The sequence below is a fragment of the Phyllobates terribilis genome, unplaced genomic scaffold (assembly GCF_046119375.1).
Source record: "Phyllobates terribilis strain yellow unplaced genomic scaffold, ASM4611937v1 Scaffold_4__5_contigs__length_816908805, whole genome shotgun sequence".
Taxonomy (NCBI): Eukaryota; Metazoa; Chordata; class Amphibia; order Anura; family Dendrobatidae; genus Phyllobates; species Phyllobates terribilis.
The window spans coordinates 312452559-312478492 of NW_027362764.1; the positions used below are offsets into that span (position 1 = coordinate 312452559).

General features: G+C 41.4%; 1 protein-coding gene across 4 annotated transcripts in view; it reads left to right on the top strand.

Moving 5' to 3' along the window:
- MTRR (5-methyltetrahydrofolate-homocysteine methyltransferase reductase) overlaps window positions 1-25934 on the top strand; it is a 432636-nt gene that overhangs the window by 243749 nt on the left and 162953 nt on the right. For all 4 annotated transcript variants that reach the window (XM_073678384.1, XM_073678385.1, XM_073678386.1 and 1 more), the window contains 2 exons: window positions 2452-2632; window positions 23045-23087. In XM_073678384.1, the coding sequence (XP_073534485.1) occupies window positions 2452-2632; window positions 23045-23087 (224 nt within the window). The remainder of the gene's footprint in view (window positions 1-2451; window positions 2633-23044; window positions 23088-25934) is intronic.

The window sequence follows — 25934 nt, forward strand, 5'->3', positions numbered from 1 at the left end:
GGTGTGGTGAGCAAGCCGAGCGGAACCGTAGGTGCGGTGAGCAAGCCGAGCGGAACCGCAGGTGCGGTGAACAAGCAGAGCGGAACCGCAGGTGTGGTGAACAAGCAGAGCAGAACAGAGCAGAAGGTGCAGGCAGACAGGACAGAGCTCTGTTCACATGGAACAGACTGGAAAATACAGGAAGATTGTTAGAACACAGGAGGTAGATACAGAGGCAGGGAAAGGGGACAAGCAGAACCAGATACACACAAGGTACTTAAAATGAAGTAGCGAGTGGACACAAAACGCACAAACAGAAGTACAGAGACAACGAGTTGGAGTTAGGTGCAGGTTCAGACAATGCAGGAAAAGGGCATGTTCAGACATAGAGACAAACAGGTAACGGGCTAGGACACTGTTCAGACAGGAACTGAACCAGGAACAACATACAGGAACGAGCCTGGGAACTCAGCCCCCAGGGTGGTGGAAACAGACTAGAAGTCAGAGATACAGGTAACGGCCCTGGGTACTCGGCCCCCGGGGTGGCGGAAACAGACTAGAAGTCAGAGATACAGGTAACGGCCCTGGGTACTCAGCCCCCAGGGTGGCGGAAACAGACTAGATTAAAGACCGGACCTGGCAACTCACAGTTGCACAGAACACACTGTAAGAAAGTGTTGCTCAGGCACCTCCTACTGGGTGGAGGGGGTTTAAGTATCCAGTGACTCACAGCAATAGGCTGGGGACGCATTAGGACTGCACACACTGTAGCTTTAAAAATCAGGAAGCAACAGCTCCGACGCCCTAAGCCAGCAGACAAGAGACATACAAACAGCAGGTACTGGAGCAAAGTGTTCAGCTTGGCCTGATAGGTAATATTGCGGTCTTGCATGGTGGGAGATGGTAAGCCATGCAAGCACGCCACCAGGGATGTTACACGCTGTCCTTAACGCGTGTTTCACAGTATTAACAGCTTTTACAGGAATAATTAAATAGAAAATTGCGGTATTTTATAGTGTGTGTGAGATTTACCTCAGTCCGATGTCATGTCTAGCTTTCCTGTTATGTTGGCAATGTGCATGTCCACAAGAACAAACCCACGCAAAAATGTAACAGCATAACGTGCGTCAAGGTCAGTGCTTTTTACCATTTCATATGTGATGATGTGGGAAAAGCTAGTTCATCAGATGCATATGTTATATATATTAACAAAACTTAGTTCCATAACCCACATTAATTCGATAGAATAGCTACATTAATTCTAATTATTCAGTTAGCTGCTTTAAATATTTTTTATTGATCGTCAAAACCGGCCACAAAATAAATCATTCTATAGCATGGTGTATTTATTGGATTCACATGATTATTTTATGAATTTTTCATTTCCTTGTATGTGTACTGGTCACATAGTAACTGCCTTATGGTGTATGTAAATGTGTATATACTTACTAGGTCTCCTGCATTCACATTTATTTGGCATCATTTTATTGTGGTGAGGCCATTTTTTGTCTGTATGATCTATTGAGGTATAGTTGAAATAGATCCAGCTCACCAAACGTCCAAAATTTAAAATTCAAAAAATAGTGTGAACAATCAAAAATCCATATCTGAAATGAGGGAAACATGGGATACAATGCTGAATACCATATGCATTTCGAACAGCACTTGTTCTTAAACTTGGTGTAAAGAGCAAGTGCTGTTTGAAACGCTTATGGTATTCAGCATTGTATCCCATGTTTCCCTAATTCCAGATATTGTTCACACTACAAAGATGGATTTTTTTATATAAAATAAAAATGTTTGAATTTTAAATTTTGGATGTTTGGTGAGCTGGATCTATTTCTCCTATACCCCTGTATCCTAGAGCACCTGATTGCTTGCTCCTGGACGGACTGAAGTCGCTGGAGGTTGAGCCGGTTAAACCCCTTTTTTTCTGTATATATGATCTATTACATTTTCTATGTATGTATTTAATATTAATCATGTAACAAGAACATATTCTATACATTTTATTCAAAAGCACGTTTTTCATTTTTTAATACAATCTTTGATTGTAATGAGGCTTCTTTTGTGAGTTTTATTCTTATGGGTATAGTGTCTGTGTGTACAGTTGAAACCAGAAGGTTACATACACTATATAAAAAGACACATATGCATGTTTTTCTCAATATCTCACATGAAATCAGAATAAACCTTCCGCCATCATCTTCACAAGGTCTTTTGCTTTTGTCCTTGGGTTGATATGTACATGTCGGACCAAAGCACGTTCATCTCATTAAAAATGATGGTAATCCTAATTGACCTAAAACGGGAAAGGTTTATTCTGATTTCATGTCAGATATTGAGGAAAAACATGCAGATGTGTCTTTTTATATAGTGTATGTAAATTTCTGGTTTCAACTGTATGTACGGTATTGCTGCTTTATCAAAGTTCTCAAAGTATAATATTGACATTTTGTACATATTCTGTAGGCCTTCATGCGTGCACTAGCGGAGTATACATTTCATGCTGGAGAGAAGCGGAGGTTGTTGGAGCTCTGCAGCAAACAGGGCAGTGCTGATTATAACCGTTTTATTAGAGACCATGCAATCAGCATATTGGAACTTCTCAACGCATTTCCAAGCTGCAAACCTCCATTAAGTCTATTAATAGGTAAGTTGAAGCGTCTTTGAATGTGTAAAATATAATTTCTTTAAAACTCTTAAATATTGTATCAAGGAATCAGGGAGTGAATGTAGTTGACCCATCTACCCATTACTCTTTTTTTTATTTTTTATTTTTTTACTTGAATATTTTCTTTCTTAAAAACAAAAAAGAAAATTAAATCCCTATGATTCACCACATCCCCAGGGGTGGGCTGGGCAGGGGCATAGATGCCCTCTGGGCTTGTCCCCTAGTGACTGTTCAGTGTTGTCCAACTGACGCAAATGACTTGCGGTTTCATCACTATCTGTAATGTGATACTATGATGGAACTACGTGTGATTTAATGCAAGGTACTGTGCCATTGAGGCATTCAGCAGCCCTGGGCATGCTTCAGAGGCACGCTGTATCTTTTACGTTTCTGGCAGCATCAGGAGAAGAGTTGTACATGCTCACACAAAGGTATTTCTGAAGACAAACCTTTTCCTACCTGCCGGAAAGGAGCAAGTGATGCAACAAGCTGCATCTGAAAGATGAGGAGCATGTGCCGCAGACAAAGCTTGCATACAGGACACCAAAGAAAAGAAACTTCTATCTATTGGAGATAATCACAGAATTATAGCAGTAATATATCCAATTGAAGAAAAATGATAGGAGCAACCAAACAATGGTGATAAAATTATATTAAGTTTATTAGTTATTAATATTACATATAAATGGGGAAAATGTCTACTAAAATATAAACACATCTGGAAAATGATGGAATATGATTCCAGAATGAATCAATATATTCCTTATGTAAGAGGCATCATATCTCCCAAAGAAAGTACTCCCTCAGGCAATTATGGTAGTATATAATAAAACATGTTAATGTGAACTGGAAACAGTAAGTACCATAAGTATATAAGCAAATAGCAGATCACAGTCAGAAAGTCATGGATAACGTAGAATATATATACAGTACAGACCAAAAGTTTGGACACACCTTCTCATTTAAAGATTTTTCTGTATTTTCATGACTATGAAAATTGTACATTCACACTGAAGGCATCAAAATTATGAATTAACACATGTGGAATTATATATTTAACAAAAAAGTGTGAAACAACTGAAAATATGTCTTATATTCTAGATTCTTCAAAGTAGCCACCTTTTGCTTTGATGACTGCTTTGCACGCGCTTGGCATTCTCTTGATGAGTTTCAAGAGGTAGTCACCGGAAATGGTCTTCCAACAATCTTGAAGCAGTTCCCAGAGATGCTTAGCACTTGTTGGCCTTTTTGCCTTCACTCTGCGGTCCAGCTCACCCCAAACCATCTTGATTGGGTTCAGGTCTGGTGACTGTGGAGGCCAGGTCATCTGGCGTAGCACCCCATCACTCTCCTTCTTGTTCAAATAGCCCTTACACAGCCTGGAGGTGTGTTTGGGGTCATTGTCCTCTTGAAAAATAAATGATGGTCCAACTAATTTTTTTACCATGAAGGCCTGCTGCCCAAAGTCTCCTCTTAACAGTTGTTGAAGAGTGTAGCATCTGCGTTTCTGCCCCCTGCGAAGCAGAGACGCCGTCCCACTCACCTCCTCGCTCCCCGCTCTGCGTTCTCCAGCGCTCCAATTCCTGCTGCCGGCGCGCGCAGCTCCCCGAGCACTGTGCTTAAGGCCCGCGCGCTCCCTCCCTCTTAAAGGGGCCGCGCGCGCTGTCCTAAGGAGTCCCCGGCCAATAGCCAAGGGTCCTCCCATATATAAGGCACCTCCTCCAAAATGGAGGTGCCTGAGCAAAAGTTGTTGCACAGTGTTTCTGACCTCTGCTTCAGCCCTCAGGTCCCGCTGCTAGCCTGACTACCAGTCTTGCTGCCAGCTTGTTACCTGCCAGTTCGCTCACCTGGAAGCACTTGCCTGTTGCCTGCCTGTTACCTGTTACCTGCCAGTCCGCTCAACTGGGAGCACTTTTTCTGTTACCTGCTTGTTACCTGCCGTGCCTACCCGGAGGCTCCTGCCGTCACTTGCCGTGACCACCTGCCAGCCCACCTAGAGACTCCTGCCGTCACTTGCCGTGACCACCTGCCAGTCCACCTAGAGACTCCTGCCGTCACTTGCCGTGACCACCTGCCAGCCCACCAAGAGACTCCTGCCGTCACTTGCAGTGACCACCTGCCAGCCCACCTAGAGACTCCTGCCGTCACTTGCCGTGTCTACCTGTTAGCCTACCTGGAGGCTTCTGCTCGCCAGCCTGCCTGCTGTGCCTACCTGCTATTCCGGTCAGTTCCTGCCATCTGTACCATGGGAGTCACCTGGTCCCTTACAAGGTTGTCCCCAGAGTAGCACCTGGTCCCTCGACTTGGTCCCTCCCTGGTCACGGAGTCGTTAGCCGCCTTACGACCAGGGTCGGTCTGGATTGATACTTAGTTATGCCCCCCTGGGTCCCTCCTTGCACCGTAGCACAGAGGTTCCACCTCCCTGACCCGTAACAAAGAGATGTGTCTGCTGCTAGAACTCTGTGTGGCATTGACCTCGTCTCTAATCTGAGCTGCTTTTAACCTGCGATTTCTGAGGCTGGTGACTCGGATAAACTTATCCTCAGAAGCAGAGGTGACTCTTGGTCTTCCTTTCTTGGGGCGGTCGTCATGTGAGGCAGTTTCTTTGTAGCGCTTGATGGTTTTTGCAACTGCACTTGGGGACACTTTCAAAGTTTTCCCAAATTTTCGCACTGACTGACCTTCATTTCTTAAAGTAATGATGGTCACTCGTTTTTCTTTACTGCTTTTTTGTTGCCATAATACAAATTCTAACAGTCTATTCAGTAGGACTATCAGCTGTGTATCCACCAGACTTCTGCACAACACAACTGATGGTCCCAACCCCATTTATAAGGCAATAAATCCCACTTATTAAACCTGACAGGGCACACCTGTGAAGTGAAAACCATTTCCAGTGACTACCTCTTGAAGCTCATCAAGAGAATGCCAAGAGTGTGCAAAGCAGTCATCAAAGCAAAAGGTGGCTACTTTGAAGAACCTAGAATATAAGACATATTTTCAGTTGTTTCACACTTTTTTGTTAAGTATATAATTCCACATGTGATAATTCATAGTTTTGATGCCTTCAGTGTGAGTGTACATGAAAGAATGAATGGGGCCATGTATCGTGAGATTTTGAGTGCAGACCTCCTTCCATCAGCAAGGGCATTGAAGATGAAACGTGGCTGGGTCTTTCAGCATGACAATGATCCCAAGCACACCGCCAGGGCAGCGAAGGAGTGGCTTTGTAAGAAGCATTTCAAGGTCCTGGAGTGGCCTAGCCAGTCTCCTGATCTAAACCCTATAGAAAACCTTTGGAGGGAGTTGAAAGTTCGTGTTGCCCAGCGACAGCCCCAAAACATCACTGCTCTAGAGGAAATATGCATGGAGGAATGGGCCAACACACCAGCAGCAGTGTGTGCCAACCTTGTGAAGACTTAGAGAAAACGTTTGACCTCTGTCATTGCCAACAAAGGATATATAACAAAGTATTGAGATGAACTTTTGTAATTGACCAAATACTTATTTTCTACCAAAATTTGAAAAAAATTTCATTCCAAATCAGACAATGTGATTTTCAGGATTTCTTTTCTCATTTTGTCTCTCATAGTTGAGGTCTACCTATTATGTTAATACAGACGTCTATCATCTTTTTAAGTGGGAGAACTTGCACAATTGGTGGCTGACTAATTACTTTTTTTTCCCCACTGTACAGGCATTGTCGGTTAACAATCCATTTACGCAGGTTGCTGAGGTTAGGATTGTCTTAAGACCAGACCCAGCCTAACTCCTGAAAGTGGTCACAAAATTCCATAGAAGCCAGGAAATTGTTCTCCCCTCCTTTTTTAATAATCCTAAAAATGCAGAGGAGCGGAGACTTCACACCCTAGATGTTAGACTGGCCCTGTTAGAGTACTTGGCTGTGACCAAACAGTGGAAGAAGAGTGAGGCTTTGTTTGTTTCCTTCCAGGGGGTTAGGAAAGGCCTCAAGGTGACAAGGAGTACCCTAGATAGATGGATCAGTGAGGCCATTAGGTTAGCCTATTCCTCTAGTAATGTGTCAGCTCCAGAGAACTTTAAGGCTCATTCTACCAGGGCCATGGTGACCTCCTGGGCAGAGAAGGCGGAAGTCTCTATCGACTGGATATGTAAGGCAGCAACATAGTCCTCTCCTTCCACCTTCTATAAACATTACCAACTTGATCTGTCTTCATCTATTGATCTGTCCTTTGGGAGAAAGGTATTACAAGCGGTGATCCCTCCCTAAGGTGTTTCTTCTATATAAATCTTTAAGGTGGTGCTGTCATGGGAGACGAGGAAAAATCTTAGTTACTTACCGATAACAGGATTTTACAGAGCCCATGGCAGCACCCTTATATTCCTTTAACCAATAATTTTTATTGATAAAATTTTTATAAAACAGGGAGGGGGAAATGTAATACGAGGAAAAGATACGGGAGTGGAGGGAGGGGTGGGAGTATGGTAGGGGGAACTAATGGGAAAAAGGGAGGAGGGAAATAAAGGAGGACACAATAAAGTAAACAGCTATGACAAAGGGAAGGTGTAATGTCAAAAACATAATGATACCTTAGTACATTAGTAACAATCATTAATGAACAGTTATAAAGAATAAACAATCAATATTCACCCAATAACAGAATACAAATCTTATTTTACAAGCAAAGGGGTTTTTAGAGTAAGCATCAGACCAAAGTTCCAATTTCTTGGTATGCTTAGGAAGACAATTATTTATAATAGCAAATCTAAGTTCAAATTCCATGTATGTAGATATTTTGTCGAGAATATCTGATAATTTGGGAATGTCTGTTTTCTTCCAAAAGAAGGCCTATGAGTTTTTGACTACAAGAAATATATGTATGAGGAGACGTCTGCAATGAGGTTCCAGAGTTTCTAAATCAATAGATAATAGAGCCATCTGTGGGGTGAATTTAGTGACCTGTTGAGTAATTGGTTTATGAGGGAGGAGATTTGATCCCATAAGATTTTGATTTTTGGGCAGGACCAGAAGATGTGTAATAGGTTGGCTTTAATACCGCAATTTCTACAACACAATGGAGATGATTCAGAACGAATATGGGATAATCTAGAGGGGGTGTAATACCATCTAGTCAAGATTTTATAATAAGATTCTTGAAGAGATGTTGATATAGTAGCTGAGCAGGAGTAATTTATAGCGTCTTCCCATTGGTCTAAATCTGGAGAAATTTTTAAGTCAGATTCCCATTTGGCGAAATATGAATTTTCAACGAATTCAATGTCGTTGTTGAACCAGGAATATAATTTTTTTGTACCCCAGAACAGATTGTGGTTAATATTGCAAAGGAGTTTAGCTGATTGTTCAGAAATTTTTGGTTTATTGATTAAGAATTGTTTTATATAATATTTTAAGATCACAAAATGAAAAAGATCAGATGAAGGTAGGCTAAATTTGGTTTCTAATTCAGTATATAAACAGATATTATCACCATTGTATAAATCTCTTTACTTTTTTAAGGCCAAGATTTGACCATTGAGAGGGGATTAGGGAGTTGTTAAGAGAAGCTATAAAAGATAAAGTAGGAGTTTTAATAATGTCAAATTTTTTTACCTTCCTTCTGGGCTTTGAGATTTTATCCCAAGCGGAAATAGTAGCTTGGAAAATGGAGTTATTAGAGTAGTTGGAAGAATTTTTAAATAATTGTTTATATAACAAGTCGCGAGGAGGGGAGTTATAATTTTGGTGAAATTCCAGGTTATACCAGGTAGGAGGGTTATCTGGAATGAACCAGTAAGAACTTTGTTTGATCAAATTGGCCAAATAATAAGCTGTAATGTTAGGGAGACTGGCACCGCCAATTTGTTTTTTCTTGTATAGAATGTTAGTGGGGACTCTGGCTTTTTTATAATTCCAGATAAAGGAATTAATTTGGTTTTGTAGTCTCAATAAAGAGGAGGAGGGAATCGTAAGACGTAATGTTCTAAAAAGGTATAACATTTTCGGAAGAATGATAGATTTAAATATTAATATTTTACCCAACCATGAAAGGTCATGATTACCCAAGGCAAGTAAGTCCTTAGCTATGGTAGTACTTAAATTGTCAATGTTGAGAGAGATCATAGAATTAATATTTTTGGTGATTGAGATACCTGAATAGGGGAGTTCTTTTTCTGTCCAAGAAAATGATGAGAGGTTTTTAATTTTATCTATGGAGTAGTCATTGAGATTGAAATGCAGAATTTTAGATTTGCTTTCATTGATCTTGAAATATGAGATTTTTGAGAATGCGTTGAGTATTTTGGTGAGTTCACAAATAGAGTAGACAGGATCAGAGAGAGTCAAAAAAAGGTCATTTTCAAACAGACTGATTTTGTATTGTCATGAGGGGATCGAGATTCCAGATATTTTTGGATTATCCCTTATTGTTTGAGCTAGAGGCTCCATTGTGAGAGCACAAAGGAGAGGGGATAACGGACACTCTTGTCTGGTACCATTGGATAATGTAAACGGTTTTGAAAGATGGTTGTTTACGTAGATACTAGCACTAGGATTTGAGTAGAGAGCTGAAACAAAAAGAAGTGACTTATCTTTAAAGCCGAATTTAAGGAGTGTTGAATTTAAATAGCTCCAGTTCAGTCTGTCGAAAGCCTTTTCGGCATCAAGGGTAAGGAAAATTGCGGAAAGCTTCGAGTAATTGATCAGTTTAACAATATTAATAATTCTCCTTGTTCCTTCCGTGGTTTGTCTGCCTTCAACAAAACCAATTTGGTCATTGTTAATTAGGTATGGAGGGTATTTTTTAATCTATTTGCCATAATTTTAGAGTAAATTTTAAGGTCTGTATTAATCAGTGAAATTGGCCTGAAGATTTTGACCTGATCTAATTCTTCTTTAGATTTTGGAATTAATATAATGTTAGCTTTAAACATTTCTTTTAAACATCTTTTTATTGAGATTTTATAAAGAGAAATAACATTTGAACAATGAAGAATCACATTATTTGTGTAACAGTTCAATAAAAAAAGGTTATCACATAAAGTTCGAGACGATTTTCAGTAAAGAAAAATGTGTCGGGAGAAGAGCGATTAGATTTTCATGAGCACATCAAAGTCCAAAACTGTGGTCATATTATTTGCATACATTTACAAGATTATTAAGTATGATAACCTGAGAGTAAACTTTAGAGGAGTAAACTGGAAGAGGGGGGGGGGGATAAGGGAGGAGGGGTTGAAAGAGAGGGAAATAAAGAGGGGGGGGTTTCAGGAGATGTAAATGAGAGAAGTTTTGGGGGGGGGGAAGGGGGTGGGGAGTTGGGTTGGGTTAGACTGGCGATCTAAGTATTCTGGATTAACGTTATACGATCTGAAGTATATTTGAGCCAAGGGCGCCAAATCACCGAGAATTGCTTGTGCTTTTTTTCATCCCAGCTAACTAGTTCTTCTAGTCTATAAATTTGTTCAACCCTAATTTTCCAGAGTGAGATATTTGGAGTCTCGACAGACTTCCATAGAGAGGTCACTAGAATTTTGGCTGAGGCTAGGAGTTGTCTAAGAAGAATTAGTTTTAATTTTGGAATGTTATCTGGAAACAGAAAAAGAAGGCAAATTTCCGGAGAGGTCGGAAGTTGTAAGTTTAAAATTTTGTTTGTGACTTGAGTTATTTCTGTCCAGAAGGGTTTAATTTTTTGACAGTTCCACCACATGTGGAGCATGGTGCCCACTTTAGAGGAGCATCTCCAGCAGTTAGGGTCTAGCTCTTTGTAAAATTTGTGAAGTTTTGATGGAGTCATATACCACCTGGAGAGAACCTTATAGCCATTCTCTTGTATTCTTACACATCTAGAGGAAGCTTTGGGTGCTAATAGTATTCTTTTAATTTCAGAGGGGGTGAAGCATCTATTCAGATCTTGTTCCCACTTTGTTACATACGGAAGATTCTTAGGGGTTCTGGCTGAGCAGAGTTGTTTTTGTAGAACCGATAGTGTTTTTTTGGGGGGGATTTTTGTTGCTATCAGTGATTCAAAGTCAGTAATTTCCCTATTATAATTTGGGGTTTTGAAGACTAGTTTTAAGTTGGACTTAAATTTTTGGTACAAGAAGGGGTGGAATAAGGTTGTATCTAGCATTGGATTGAGTTCGGCCTAAGAGGGTATGACCTCGTTATCTATAACTTTTTGGAGTGGTGTTGTCGGGTTATGAATTGAGTTGTGTATTGTGTCATTATGAGCGGGAGAACAGGAAAGAACTAGGTCTCTAACTTGTAGAAGAGGGGAGGGAAAGGGGGAGCTTATTTTCCTAATATGAGGGATAGACCAGATTTTATATGTTGTGGTGGTGAATGTGTGTTTGATTGGTGCGTGGTTGACATAATTTGGGGCCGAGAAGATGAGTTGTCTAAGGGGGAATTTAAGGTTTGTTTTTTCTACCTTCATCCATTGTTTCTGTGGAGGATGTCTAATCCAGTCCACGACTCTTTGAAGATGAGTGGCTTGTTGAAGTATTTTTAGATCTGGTAGATCAATACCTCCTTCAGAGTGTGGAAGGGTTAGTATTTGTGAAGGAAGTCTAGGTTTTTGGTTGTGCCACAAAAAGCGGTTGAGGAGTCTCCGTGTGTCAGTAAAAAAGGTATTAGGTAGGTGGATAGGTAGGGCTTGTATTAAGTAAGTTAATTTAGGCCAAATCATGCATTTAAGTAGATTTTTCCTGCCCAACCAGGAGATGTATGAAATATTCCAGTTGGGGGTAAGTTTCTGGATTTTCTGTAGCAATGTAGGAAAATTTAGCTTATAAAGTTCTTGTAGGTTTGGAGAGATCTCGACTCCCAGAAAACGTATTGATGGGGGGGACCAATTAAAGGGAGACGCAGATGCCATTTGTGTTTTTTGCAATTCCGGGAGATTTATATTTAGGATTTGAGATTTGCTATGATTCACTTTGAAATTGCATAGCGCACCATATTCATTAAGCAGTGTTAAGATCGCTGGAACAGATAATTTTGGGATAGAGGTCATGATAAGTAGGTCGTCTGTGTATGCTGCAACTTTATGCTCGGTATCTGCTGATTTGATGCCAATGATCCTCTCCTCCTCTCTAAGTTTTTGCAGTAAAGGTTCTAGTGTGAGAAGAAAGAGGAGTGGGGAAAGTGGGCATCCCTGCCTGGTGCCGTTAGAAATATTAAAGGAAGTGGACATGATATCGTTGACAAGTACCTTCTCTGTTGGATTACTGTACATCGAGAAGATTGCTTCAATAAATTGTTTAGGGATGTTGAATGCTGCCATCGTTTCCCGCATGAACTACCAATCTACACGATCGAATGCTTTTTCCGCGTCTGTCCCTAGCAGAATTAAAGGCAAGGATGTGGTTTGGGAGAAATGTATTAGTTGGATTACACGATGGATGTTATCCTTGCCTTCTCTGCCAGGAACGAAACCTACTTGGTCTATGTTAATAATGTTTGGGAGTAGGGCCTTCAGCCTATTAGCAAGGATTTTTGCAAATAGTTTAAGGTCTGTGTGTAATAGAGATATAGGCCTATAACTGCTGCATAGACCATTATCTTTACCATCTTTGGGAATTATAGTGATTTTAGCAGAAAGTGTTTGGGGGTGGAAAGGGATACCCTTAAGGGCTTCATTGAATAGGTTTATTAAATAGGGGCGCAGAATTTGGCCAAACTCATTGTAGTAGTAGGAGGATAGGCCGTCTGGTCCGGGGGATTTATTCTTGGGAGCTGTGGTTATTATGTCTGTGATTTCTTTTCCAGCGATTGGGGCACAGGGTGTTTTTGTGGGACTCAGAGATCTGAGGGAGTGAAATTGATTTAAGAAATTTTTGAATTTTAATTCTTTTATCTTCTAAAGATTCTTGGGGGGAGGTTTCTAAATTGTATAGTTCCTCATAATATTTCTTGAATTCAGATGCTATTTCTTCTGTTTTATAGATAGTAGATCCAGAATCTGATTTCAAACGTGGTACAAAAGATCTTGCTTTCCTCTGTTTGATCTGAGTCGTCATAAATCTCGTCGGTCTGTCACCGTGGGCGTAGTATTTGAATTTGGAGAATAAGTAATTCTTAGCAGACTGTAGGTTTAGGAGATTGCTCAATTTGTATCTCAGTTCATTAAGTTGGGAGAATTGAGAAAGGAGCATAGATTGTTTATGTTGTTTTTCTATGTGTTGTATTTTATCTAGCAGTTCTTGTTGTTCTTTCTCTTTTTGTTTTTTAATATGGGCTGTTAATGAGATGAATTCCCCCCTAACGAATGCTTTGTGGGCTTCCCATAATATTTGTGTTGAGATTTCCCCATTGTCATTAATTTTAAAGAATTCGGAAAGTTTATGGGAAATTTTTTTACTATTATCTGTTTCTTTCAGAATATAATCATTAAGCTTCCAGCTGAATTCTTTCTTTGGAAGGTGAGGGATAGTCAGGCTAACTTCTATTGGAGAGTGGTCTGAGAATATGTGAGATCCTATTTTTGGATTATTGAATTGGTTCAGGTATTGTGATTGGACCAGAAAGTAATCTATCCTTTGATATGAGTTATGAGGGGCTGAGAAATGGGTATAGTCTTTCACAGTGGGATTGGCGAGTCTCCAGGGGTCTGTTAGGTGTGAGTTTTGTAGTTTGTGTTTAAGTTTGACAAGTGCTTTCTGAGAGCGAGCTGATTTCCCTGAGGAGGTGCCCATGTTTGGTTCTAATGCAATGTTTAGATCTCCTCCTAGAACGAGGATCCCATCTGTGAAATCTTGTAGAATGTCAATGGTTTCAATTAGCCAGTTAATCTGGTCGGTGTTTGGTGCATATATGTTAGCGATGGTAAGAGTAGTAGAGCCAATTCTGCCCTTTAGGAAGATCTATCTGCCTTTGTCTCTCAGTTGGTCAGAGAGGGTGAATGGGACTTGGTTACTTATACCGATGCTAACCCCTTTCGATTTTCCGTAGTCAGAGGGGCTATGTATCCATGTAGAGAAGGGTGAGTTGGGAAAAGAGGGTATATGTCCATTCCTAAAATGTGTTTCTTGAATCAGGCAGAAGTCCACCTTATTCTTTTTGAGGTATTTGATGACTTGACCTCTTTTTGAAGGGGAGTTAATTCCCCTAATATTATAAGATAGGAGTCATACTCACAGATATGTAGGTCAGAAGGTTTTTGAATCAGCTGGATAAACATTGTAGGTGGCGATGGAGAAGATGGAGGTGAACTAGAGACGGTGAGGGTTCTGGTTGTTTGAGAGATCGCTGTCCTTGGAGGGAGCCATGGGAATCTGATTGTGGAAATAGGTCGTTCTGTTTGAAAAATTAGGAGAAGGGGGGGGGGGGAGAGAAGAGAATAGAGGGGTTGACAGTTGGGTGGGAGGGAAACGTTAAGATGTTCAACAGGAACATTGGTTTTGTCTGGAAAACAAGTAAACAATATTTTTATGTTGTTAAGAGCACGTAGAAGTACATTGTACAACATTCGAGAGAGAAATACAATGGGAATATTGTCAACACTAGAACTCAATCTAATAGCAATTATGTTAAAGGAAATTATTGCAATTTAAACAAGAAAAACGAAGAGAAAAAAGAAAGGCTCATTAGAGTTTAGACACTAGTTTCGTCTCCAAAAATGGGGAATAGTGTCAGGGATTCTGGTAGGTTAGCCCAAGAGGAGGGGTTCTAATTTTTGTCTCAAAACTGGGTAAAAGTTCAGATGATTCCAAGTAGGCCCCATGTTGAGTCAGTCAGAGATTAGGCGTTTAGGTGCGATTTTCCTGTCGCTTTCTTTGTTTGCCTGGGCGTCCGGTCGGGGCTGTTTCCCATGAAGGTGGCGGAGATACAGCCTGTAGAGTCGCTAAATCTTGTACGAGACTCCAGTCCTCAATGTGGATGTCGGGGAGTCCCAGAAGAATAAGAGCTTCATCCAGGTCTGATCTGTTGTGAATGGTCATCCTTTTTCCTTCGATGGAGAATGAGATGCCGAAGGGGAATAACCAGGAGTATAGAATTTTCTTTTGCCTTAAAGCGTCTGTGAGCGGTTTCAGAGTCCTTCTCTTTTGAAGAGTTTGAGGTGAGAGATCTTGAAAAAATCGAGATACTTGTTTCTTCGAAAAAAAATGCCGTCTGATCTTCTGGAGCTTTTAAGGATGTCTTCTTTGACTTTGTAGTTCAGAAGTCGACAGATTACATCTCTGGGTGGCTCAGAGGGTTTGGGTTTTTTCCTGAGGGCTCTATGACCTCTTTCTATAGTAATCTCATCCTGGTATTCTCCTCCCAAAATCTGAATAAAGAGGGTTTTAATCGCAGATGGGATGGATTCCGGTAGGACGGTTTCAGGTAGGCCTCTAATACGGAGGTTGTTGCGGCGACCGCGGTTCTCTTGGTCCTCAAAAGCTGAGTTTAGATATTGTTGCCATTTCCTAAGGTTGTCTGATGTGTCTACAGAAAATCTGCATAATGACTCTTGTGTTGTTTCCAGTGAATCAACTCTAGATCCAACTTGTGTAATTTCTTGTTTTAAGTCTTTTATTTCTTTAATAAGCGGGTCAAGTGCTAATTGAAGTGCTTTTTGGATGAATGAGCGAGACACCGGTCTAGTGTCCTGTAGAGTGTCTTCTGAGTTACTGTTTTGCTCTTCATTTAAAAGGGTTTTTGAGGTTGTATTAGAGGCTCTTGAGGATGATTGAGTTTTATTTGAGGATATGGAAGGGGGGATATTATTCTTGCTGATAAATTTTTCCATTTCCCCTTTCAGGTTTTTTGGGTGCGAGCTTGTATCTCTGGAGGGACCGCCTCCTATTTTGACCATTTTGCCTAAGTTCCTTAGGTATGAATTTAAATTTAGAGTTCAGTGTTGAGTGATTTTTTGAGTTTACATACTTTTTGCTGAGATAATAATATTAAAATGAGTGGATGGTTTAGTGCTTCAAGTCTTACACCTCTGGAGTCAGTCCACAGCAGAGAGGTTGTTATAGAAGTATTGTGGGATGTTGTTATATTTTACAGTCACTAGGTGTCGCTGTTGGTTATTATGAAGTGCTTTCCCCGATCCAAGGAAGAGTAGGTGAGTATATATCTTTACTAGTGTGCTGTGTAAACAAGATGGCGGTGGCTCCGGCGGGAAAACCTGCAGTCAGGTCAGAGCCGACAGGCAGATCTGAGCGGCCCCCAGACCCAGCTGCAGAAGCAGGGGAGCTTTTGTGCCAGACCCACGGAGTCTGTTAGCTCAGGCGACGGGGCAGGGGCTTCTTTAGCAGTTAGATCCAGGGCAGCGTGCTCTGCAAACCCCCCCTTCCCGTTCCGGAGACCTTGGTGGGTGCTGTGGACGGGAGGCTGCTGTACCTTTTATCTGAAGCCGCAGTTCTCTCCGCAGTCCCTCTGTCTCCACCAGACCTGGCGTTATAGCTTCTGCTGCAGTCCAGAGAGCGCCGCGGGCCACCGCGCAGCACCCGTCGGGTCCTCTCTTCTGGTGCTACTCTCCGCGTTATCGGCTCCGTATGGAGGACGGGTCCCTCCACAGCCACGGCTCTCTGCTGGCCTGCGTCTGGGCACCAAGGGAAGAGCCGAACAGCGCGCGAGCCTGCTGCTCCAGAGCAAGCTCACAGGTCTGCCGATCACACGTGGGGAGGGTCGCGGCCCCGGCCCTCCAGCAGACCCCGATCCTCTGAGCAGGAGCTGTCCGAGTCAGAGTCTCTGCTCCGGGTCAGACAGACCAGCAGGCACTGCAGGAGATTATAGGTGGGTTAGGGGGAGAGAAAAGACCCCCAAGGGTAAGGGGATTAAGGGGGAATTTATGATCTGGTGCAGGAGCTCACTGAGATGCGACCGTCTGCTTCGGTAGTTGGACACGCCCCCTCAGCTTTAAGCATTTCTGCTGGGAAAGATCCTTGGGAGGAGGCTAAGTTGAATATTTGGGTCATTTTTGGGATCAAATTTTTGTTAAAAAATTTAAAGTACTTGTTATGTTTTTTTAGATTTTGGATGGTATCTTCGATTTCTTTTTCAGAGAACGGGGCGGTTAATTGATCTAAGTCATTAGGGTTAATCTTGGGAAGATTAGTGGACGAAAGGAATGAGTCAATATCATTTGTATTTGGTTGGGGAGAGAGAGGGTTGAGGTGTAAGTTATACAGCTTCTGATGGTAATCTGCAAAAATGTCCGCCATCTCTTTCGGGTGAGATGACGGAACCCCTTTAGAAGAAGTGATTTTGTAAATTCTATTTTTTAATCTGTTGGATTTTAGACGACGCATCATGAATCTAGTTGGTTTGTTTACAGAAGTATAGAAATTGTATTTAGAGGATTTAATCATGAGTCGTAAGAGAAGAAAATTTCCTGATTTAGCTCTTGTCTGAGATTGAAAATTTCCTTTTGTATTAATAAAGAGGGAGAGGAGGAGTTGAGTTGGAGGTCTTCTTTGGTTTTTATTTGAGATTGCAAAGAAGTTAGTTTCACTCTATATTTTTTCTTGTGTCTAGATAAGATCTGCATCAGGACCCCTCTCATAAATGCTTTATGAGCATTCCAACAAATGAAAGAGTCCATTCCCTTGGTACAGTTATCAATAAAGAAATTTTTTAGGGCAGAATCAATTTCTTCAGTATAAGTAGGATTTTGTAAAAGAGAGGAGTTGCATTTCCACAAGATTTTATTTTGAAGATTAGGTCCTAAAGAGATTTCACGCACACCTGGTGAATGGTCGGAGACAGTTCTTGGAAGAATTGTTACTTTCTTAAATTTAGGGAGAGAAAAAACATCAGTGATAATAAGATCAATTCTAGAAGCGGATTGGTGCACGTCAGGAAAATGGGTATATTCGATAGATGTTGTGTTGATACACCGAAAAACATCGAAAAATTCATTTTTAAAGATCCAATTATTGAGAGTGGCAGCGGTATGGCGAGCTGGGGAGGAGGAATCTAAGTATCCATCTGGGACTATATTAAAGTCAACTACCATAATTAAGACACCTTTTCTTACTAACTGAACTTTTCTCATTAATTTGTCCAAGAAAGAAATATGTCTTTTATTAGGGGCGTAAATATTAACAATGGTACTCAATTGATTATTCAGATAGCAGATCAAGATATGATATCTGCCCGAGGAATCACTATGTTCTTCTATCAGTTTAAAGGGAATCGAGTTTTTTATTATTGTGGCAACTCCCACTTTTTTTTTTGATTTAAGGATTCGAAAATATTGGGAAAATTTTTGTGGGAAAATTTTGGGTGATTTATTTGTGAAAATGTTGTTTCCTGGAGACATATCACATCTGCGTGACTGTTACTGATTTCCTTCCAAATGGAATGTCTTTTGTTTGGGCTGTTTAGGCCTCTCACATTATATGACAAAAATGTAATACTCATGGTGTAATTGGTGCAAAGTGGTATATACTAGATTAAGTCCTTTGGTTGTTATGTGAAATGATAATGGGAGTCTGGATAGTCAGGCTTGACAGATTAGATTTTAGGGTGAATAATAAGGCAACAAATAAAATACAAAGACCAAGACAATAGAGTCAAATATTGATTGATAACAATAGTGAATAACAGTGAAAATATTAATGAATCACAAATCACAAGTATAAACTTTAAATCAAGTCCTCCTGAAGGAACCTAGCCCAGCGGAGGGTACTACTTCTCTGTGGGGAAAGTTCGTGAATGAGGACCATGAAAGTAACATCAGAGAATGAAGAAATCATGGTATAATAAAATGAATAAAATTGTTATTTTTATATATATATATTTATGTAGCGCCGGCGTCCCTGCCCTCTGCTAGGCAGGGACGCTGTTCCCCTCACCTCTCTGCTCCGAGCCCGGCGTCCTCCTCCCGCTCTGCTGGCAGCGCGCGCTCCTTCCCGGCCACTGTGCTTAGGGCGCGCGCGCGCGCACTCCCTCCCTCTTAAAGGGGCCGCGCGCACCGTCCTAAGGAGTCCCCGGCCAATGGCCGGAGGACTTCACCATATATAAGGCACCTCCTCCAAAATGGAGGTGCCCGAGCAATGTTGTTGCACTGTTCACTACTCTGCTTCAGCCCTCAGGTCCCGTTGCCAGTTACCTGCCAGTTACCTGCCAGATTCCTGCCAGCTTGCTGTCTTATTCCTGCCTGATATTCTGCTACTTGCCTGCTAGCCTGAGGTCCGACGGTCTGCCTTCCAACTCCTGTCAGTCTGTCTAAGGACCAGCTTGCCCGCTCACCTGGGAGCGCACATCAGCTACCTGCCTGCTTGCCTGAGGTCCGACGGTCTGCCTTCCAACTCCTGTCAGTCTGTCTATGGACCAGCTTGCCCGCTCGCCTGGGAGCGCACATCTGCTACCTGCCTGCTAGCCTACCTGGAAGCTCCGCCGTCACGTGCTGTGACCACCTGCCTGTCCAGAGACTCCTGCCCGCTCACCTGGGAGCGCTCATCTGCTAGCCTACCTGGAGGCTCCGCCGTCACATGCTGTGACCACCCGCCTGTCCAGAGACTTCTGCCCGCTCACCTGGGAGCGCTCATCTGCTGCCTGTCTGTTGGTCTTCCTGGAGGCTCCGCCGTCACATGCTGTGACCACCCGTTTATCCAGAGACTCTCGCCTACTCACCTGGGAGCTCACGTCTACCATCAGCCGCCACAGGTCGTACCAACCCTTTACCCAGAGACTGCCCCAGTCACTTGCCGTGACCTTCTGCCCGTTCATCCAGAGACTGCCCCGGTCACTTGCCGTGACCTCCTGCCCGTTCATCCAGAGACTGCTCCGGTCACTTGCCGTGATCTCCTGCCCGTTCATCCAGAGACTGTCCCGGTCACCTGCTGTGACTGCCTGCCTGGTCGCCACCCGCTCCCTTACAAGGACCGCCCCCTTGTATAGTAGCTCAGAGGTTCCGCCTCCCAGACCCGTTACAATTTATATATATATATATAGATATATGTTTTTTTAATTATTATTACATAATTATTATACCATGTTCTGAAAGTATAACATAACGTGGAACATTTTCATACAATGTAACCTGTTAGGATCAAAAAAAATAGAAAGAAGACAAGGATTTCAGATTAAGCCATTCAGCGTTTGACTGTTGGGGAAGAGCTTTCTTTGAGAGAAGCATGAAGTTAATTCCTTCATCAGGAGTGAAGATCAGAATTGTTTTACCTCTGAAGAGTATCAGGATTTTTAGGGGAAAACCCCACCTGTAAAGTATGTTTTTACTTCTCAGAGAAGCTGTAACTTCTCTAAATGCTTTTCTTCCTTCAATAGTTTCGCTAGAGAGGTCGGCAAAGACCTTGATATGGCCGTAAGGGTCTGGAAAAGTTTTGTTTTCCTTAATGTAATTTTGGATCTTTTCCTTAGTATTATAAAAATGTATTCGCAGGATAGTAGCCCAAGGATTGTCAGAGGGAATAGAAGACGGACGAGGTAGCCTGTGGATTCTGTCTGTTTAAATCATAGTTGGTTAGTGAGGGAAGAGCCTTTTTGAAGATTGTTTTGACATATTCAGATAGGTTATTTTGAGTGACACTTTCAGGAATTCCTCGCAGTTTTAAATTATTTCTGCGGCTTCTGTCTTCCAAGTCCGCTATTTTAGACTTTAGTTTGCGGAGCTCTAAGTGACAGTCTTGGTTGTCTTTTATGAGAATCTCAGTTTTTTCCTCTACCTGGATAATTCTTTTTTTATTATCCTCAAATTTTTGGTTGAGGATGTTAAAGTTAGATTGAATGAGGTTTGCTTGTTTTTCAAAGCCAAAGTTCATGTTCTCTTTTAATGATCTAGTTAGATTGACCATAAAGTTAGCCAAAGAGTTCTCCTCGGTTCCAAAATGGATACTAGGACTGGAACTGAGAGATTGAGTGTTATGGGAAGCTAACGAGTCTTTTGTAAAGCGGTTTTTATCATGGCTGGGGTTAGGGGAGGAGTCAACGAACTCCTCTTCTGAAACTTCATGAGATGAAGTATTTCGATGGCCCCAATCACCCGGCTCTTTCTTTTTTGTTGAGATGGAAAGATCCATCTCGTCTTCGAAGGCTGAATTAAGCATAGATAATGAGTTTTTATTTTTGGTAGTAGTTTTACTATCGTCTCTTTTAAGAGGGGATCTGGATTTAATTGGGCTGTTAATATAGGTAGAGTCATCTGAAGTTCTGGAGGAAGAGGCACAGGAGTGTGATTGAGAGTGGGAGAGTTTTTCTCTCTGAGGTTTGGATTTGTTGGAGAGGTCAGAGGACCCTTATATTCCTTCCCTTTTATCACTGATTGATGTGCACTGCTTAAATTTGGGTGTATGGTTAGGAATAATGATGTTTGATTGGTGTTGGCTGTGCAAAAAACTTTCTGGACAAAAAAACATTTAGCAGGCAAAGCAGTTTTTAAAGAATTTAATCCACCGTAATTTTACACAAAGCAGGTTAAACTGTATGGATGACAATAATCTAACTTTGGAACAAAAAATGTGGTCAATTGTAGCAGGCCAAGCAATTTTTACAAATTTCAAGCCACCATAATTTCACACACAGCACTTTAAAATGTATGGATGACAATACTGTAAACTTTTCACACAAAAAAATGTGGTCAGCTGCAACAGCTATATATTTAGCAACAGACTGCAAAGCCCTAAACCCTGCCTAGAGGCTGTATATAGACACTCTCTTTGCTCCAACAGTTGTCCCTTGGCTAAATGCGGAATGTATCTCATAGAAACAGAAAAAGAACAAGATTAGCCTTTAGAAGAACTTTTGGTATGATGGTTCAGCATCAGCACCTGTATCACCACTAGAGGACTCTGATTAATAAAATTGTGCACACATAGGCCCGGAAACTACTCTCTCCCTCCAATCACAACTGTTCCTGAGCTGTGAAATGGTGTCAGTGTGCCCAGCGTGGCGGCACCATTCCTTTTATAACCTCTAATGGAGGTAACGCGGCCAGCCAGTCACAGTAATGCCACTACCAAGATGGATATGGCATTACAGTGACTGGAAGGCAATCCCCGCATGTTTATTGGCTGTGTAACAGGCGCCAAACATGCGGGGCAGGGATTCGAGCATTCCGTCCGAGCACCAGCCAATGCTTGTTTAGTGCCGCGCACCCAGATACTTGAGTGATATTCAAGCGTCACTGAGCACGTTTGCTCATCACTAGTTAACACCATTGTCAGTCTCTCTGATTTAGGGTTTCTGGCCTAAAAATCTAAGGAATTTTTGGGCGAACAAGCTGTCTAATGCAGACACTTCAGAATGCAACCACACTGTTCTTGGTTCTTAATTAAATTAAAATCTGTTTGTTTTTTTCTTTTTAAAAAAGCTCTATTAAATTAGTACATTGGGGACTTAAGTGCACTACCAGTTTTTCCTTGGGTCAACTCACCACCACAAATCCACTTGTTTACTTGCAGCTGTTACTTGCATTGTTTATTGGTGCCTCCCTGTACTATTTTTCTCACTATCCACGGGGCTGGCTTCTCAACCACTACATTAAGCGCCAAAAAAAAAAACAACAGTCTCCCTATTGTTCCACCTCCTCTAACTCCCTCCACTCCCACTGCAGTGAGGAGGAGAAGTCATGGTTCCTCTTTTCAGCCTCACCGCTTTCCTTGCACCTGCTGGTATGTCAGTCAAACTGGTGTGTTCATGTTTTCACCATTTAGTAGCATTGATTGACAATGTTCCAAACTCGGTGACCACAATTAGGGAGACCATGGACAAGTAAACTTTTTTTTTTTATACACAGACATTTAGCGCTTATGCATAATTAAAGAGGGGATTAGGAGGCTAATAAAGTGTTTATCATACCATCTAGAAGTGAATACTAATGTCACGCTCCATTTCAGCTACATTTTAACATCCCTTCCAAGCGTGTAGTTTCTTTAGTAGGACCCACTGACTTTCTCAGTAACTTGCAGATATTGGGTTAATTTGCAGGTTATAATAGCGTTTCCAACCTACCCGGTGCCCGTACTTAGCTAAGCTCTATGGGGAGAAAATTAACTTTATTCTCCCCGGCAGCATTCAGTTTAAGTCACAGGCTGTCAGTCAGGACCCGGGGTGCAGTTACAGTCGCTGCTTTGTATTCTCATAGCGGTGAATGAACCGGCGCCGCCCCTGTGACTGAAACCGAATGCTGCCGGGGAGAATAAAGTTAATTTTCTCCCCCCAGCGTTCTGATAAGTGCAGGCGCCATGCAGGTGAGTAGCGCTATTAGCCTGTCGATTAATCCCATATCTGGTGATAGGTTCCCTTTAAAATCGAACGGTAGGTAGCGCAATAGGCCAGCCATGAATGTAAAACAAATAAGCTGTTTTTATGCTGTTATAATAGATATTGAAAATCTGCAATAGGCAGAAGTAGTTATTTTAGTCTATTACACATTGATAAATCTTTGTATGAAGCAATAACCTTCTTTGTCTGTTATACTGTGAATTATTATTATTATTATTTTTTTTTTTTTTCATTAGCGCATCTTCCAAAATTACAACCAAGATCTTATTCTGCTGCCAGGTAATCGAACTATTTAACATGAAGCATATGTTCAGCTTTAAAGCAAACATGTCACATTCAAAATGGAGTCTAATTTGCAAGAAGCATGTCAAAGAACAGGAGGAGCTGAGTAGATGGAGATGGGAATACTCCTTTAAATATCAAAGATCCTATCCCAATATGTAGTAGGTGTAATAACAATAATATTAGCAAATTCCTCCAATTAGAAATGTAGTATAGTTTTTCTGATTCACTATGTCTCCATGTTTACAACCACTGATATAATGACAGGTAGCTAGATGGTAGTGGTCATATTGGGATAGGATCTTGGAGATGGGAATGCCCCTTTATTTCTGAAGGAAAAGATAGAGGGTAACCCTGTCTTTTATACTGTATATTTAAAGGGAATCTATCAGTAGGATCAAACCTCCTAAGCAGTCTATAAGGGCATTTTGGTCATAGGAAGCTGAATAAAATAATACTTTGATATCTGCGCTCTGATGTTTTATTTCAGAGATGACTATGTTTTTCTTATATGTAAATGAGCTGTTTCAGGCTATGGGGAAGACACTGATCTGCAAGAGAATCTGCCTTCAGAGCTTATTTTAAATAAAAGGTGGAGTTACCAGTGTGAGACATGTAACTAATAGAGAACAGTAGAACTGAACTTTGACCTGCAAACACATTTTTGCAGCTGTCCTAGCTCTTCTATATTGCAACACTTGCAGTCTGTGCAATGGAAGCTGAATTGCTGAGAGGACACCCGCAGATGTGTCAGTTCTAAGCAGACACAACTCTGCAGTGAGATCAGAAGAGCAGCCATTACAGATCACACTGGAAACGCCCCCTTTCATGTAAAATAAGCTCTGGAGGCAGAGTCTCCTGCAGGTCAGTGCCCAGCTCATAGCATGGAACAGTTAATTTACATATAAGAAAAATGTGGATTTCTCTGGAATAAGACATCGGAACACAGATATCAAGCAGTTATTTAATTCAGCTTCCTATGATCTACATGTCCATATAGACTGCTTAGGAGGGATGATCCTACTGACAGATTCCCTTTAAAGCGAACCTTTCACCAAATTTTTCATGTTAAACTGGACACACAACATAATAGTGGCTACAGGGCGAAATTTTTGTATTTGTTTTTATGTCTCTCTTTAATGGAGATATTGGCAATGAAAAGGTTTTGCCACCTAATGAGTTAATTATTGTTAAGTCCAAGTCACAGCATTTTCACTGGGGGCGAGTATTACGCCCACCTGTATGATTTTGCCCAATCATAAGCAGGCACAGTAGAAAAAGCACACGCCTCAAAATAGCTTAGAGCAAGTTTCGCAGTAGTTATGATGTAAAGACAGACAGAGCTGATCTTGTTTAACCTCTTGCATGATGATGTAAGAATAACAGATAATTAACACCTTTCAGATAATGTCACAGCAGTCAGTGTGGGGGAGGGACTGCACAGCTGAGTTTAGCTATGTTACCTTACAAACACTATCGGCTCTCCTCTCATAGCATATTCCCCTCTGCTATACTGCCCCTTCCCCACACTGCCATTCCAGAGATGAGTGCTCATAGATGTCAATAATCACACCTATGTCTGTTGTGCTAAACTTGACAACTTGTAATTACTTTGCAGCAAGAGCAGAACAGGCTTTCATTACATCTCACACAGGAGTAACCTGTTCTAAGCTAAAAAAAATATCTTATTCAGCTCCACAGCCACTATTACATTGATTGTTTACTCAGTTAAACATGAAAAATTTGTTGAAAGGGCATCTTTAAAAAGGACCTTTAACCAGTATGTTAAAGAGTACCTTTTACAAATTTTAGCATTATAAACTGTACATTCTTGTAAAAAGTAGCAGGAATATAGATGACTAAGTTTTTTCATTTTTTTCTTCTCCACTCCATTGTGAAGATACAGGGCACTGCGATTTCTGGGGCCAATTTTCTTATCTTTCATCTGGGGGTTTTATTTATTTTAGCTCTGTAGGCTTGTACTCTAAACCCACTGTCAAGCTGTCCAATCGAAAAAAAAGACAGCATTATATAGATGTAAAATTAGACTCCCACAGTTCTGACTGAATGGAGCAGAAAAGGTCAGAACTGTGCCATCATTATCACATGAGACTTAATTTGTCTTGTGTGATCGCGCTGACAGAGCCTCCTAATGGCACTAATAGTAATACTTACCTGTAATAGGGCTGCCGTCCTCATCTGTTTCCACAATGCTCCTCAGTCAATGTGGCTATCCACCTCCTGTTCTGGTGCTTTAATAACTGGAAGTGTCAGGAGGGAGGCACTGTTAGTAGGATCCTGCAATCATGTCTCCTTCCCATCTCCCAGTTATTAAAACGCCAAATGAAAAAGCGAACAGCACCATCAGAGTGAGGAGTGTCACGGGAGCAGCCGAGGACCTACTACAGGACCGTGTCGTAGTGGGTTTAAAGAACACACTGAAAGAAATAAAATGCCCAGTTGAAGGATAAGACAATTTGGGCCAGAAATTGGTGCGCCCGGAATCTCCACAATGGAGTGGAAAATATAAAACATTTTCATCTATATTCATGCTACTTTGTGCATGAATGTATAGTTTAAAGAGGATCTTTCATAAATGTCAATATTATAAACTGGTCATATCATAGTATTTATTTTTATCCTCTCCACTGCAGAGATATTATCTTGTAAATTTTAGCTTATCATTTGTTATACTTGAACCGGGTGTTACCAGTGTTGATCAATCATAAGCAGGCAGCAACACACAGAGGGTAACCAGAACACAACCTCCTTTTCTCACTGATTGCATGCAGCTTCTGTGTAGACTAGAGATAATGCAGAGCTGAGTTATGCAACATTACAAAC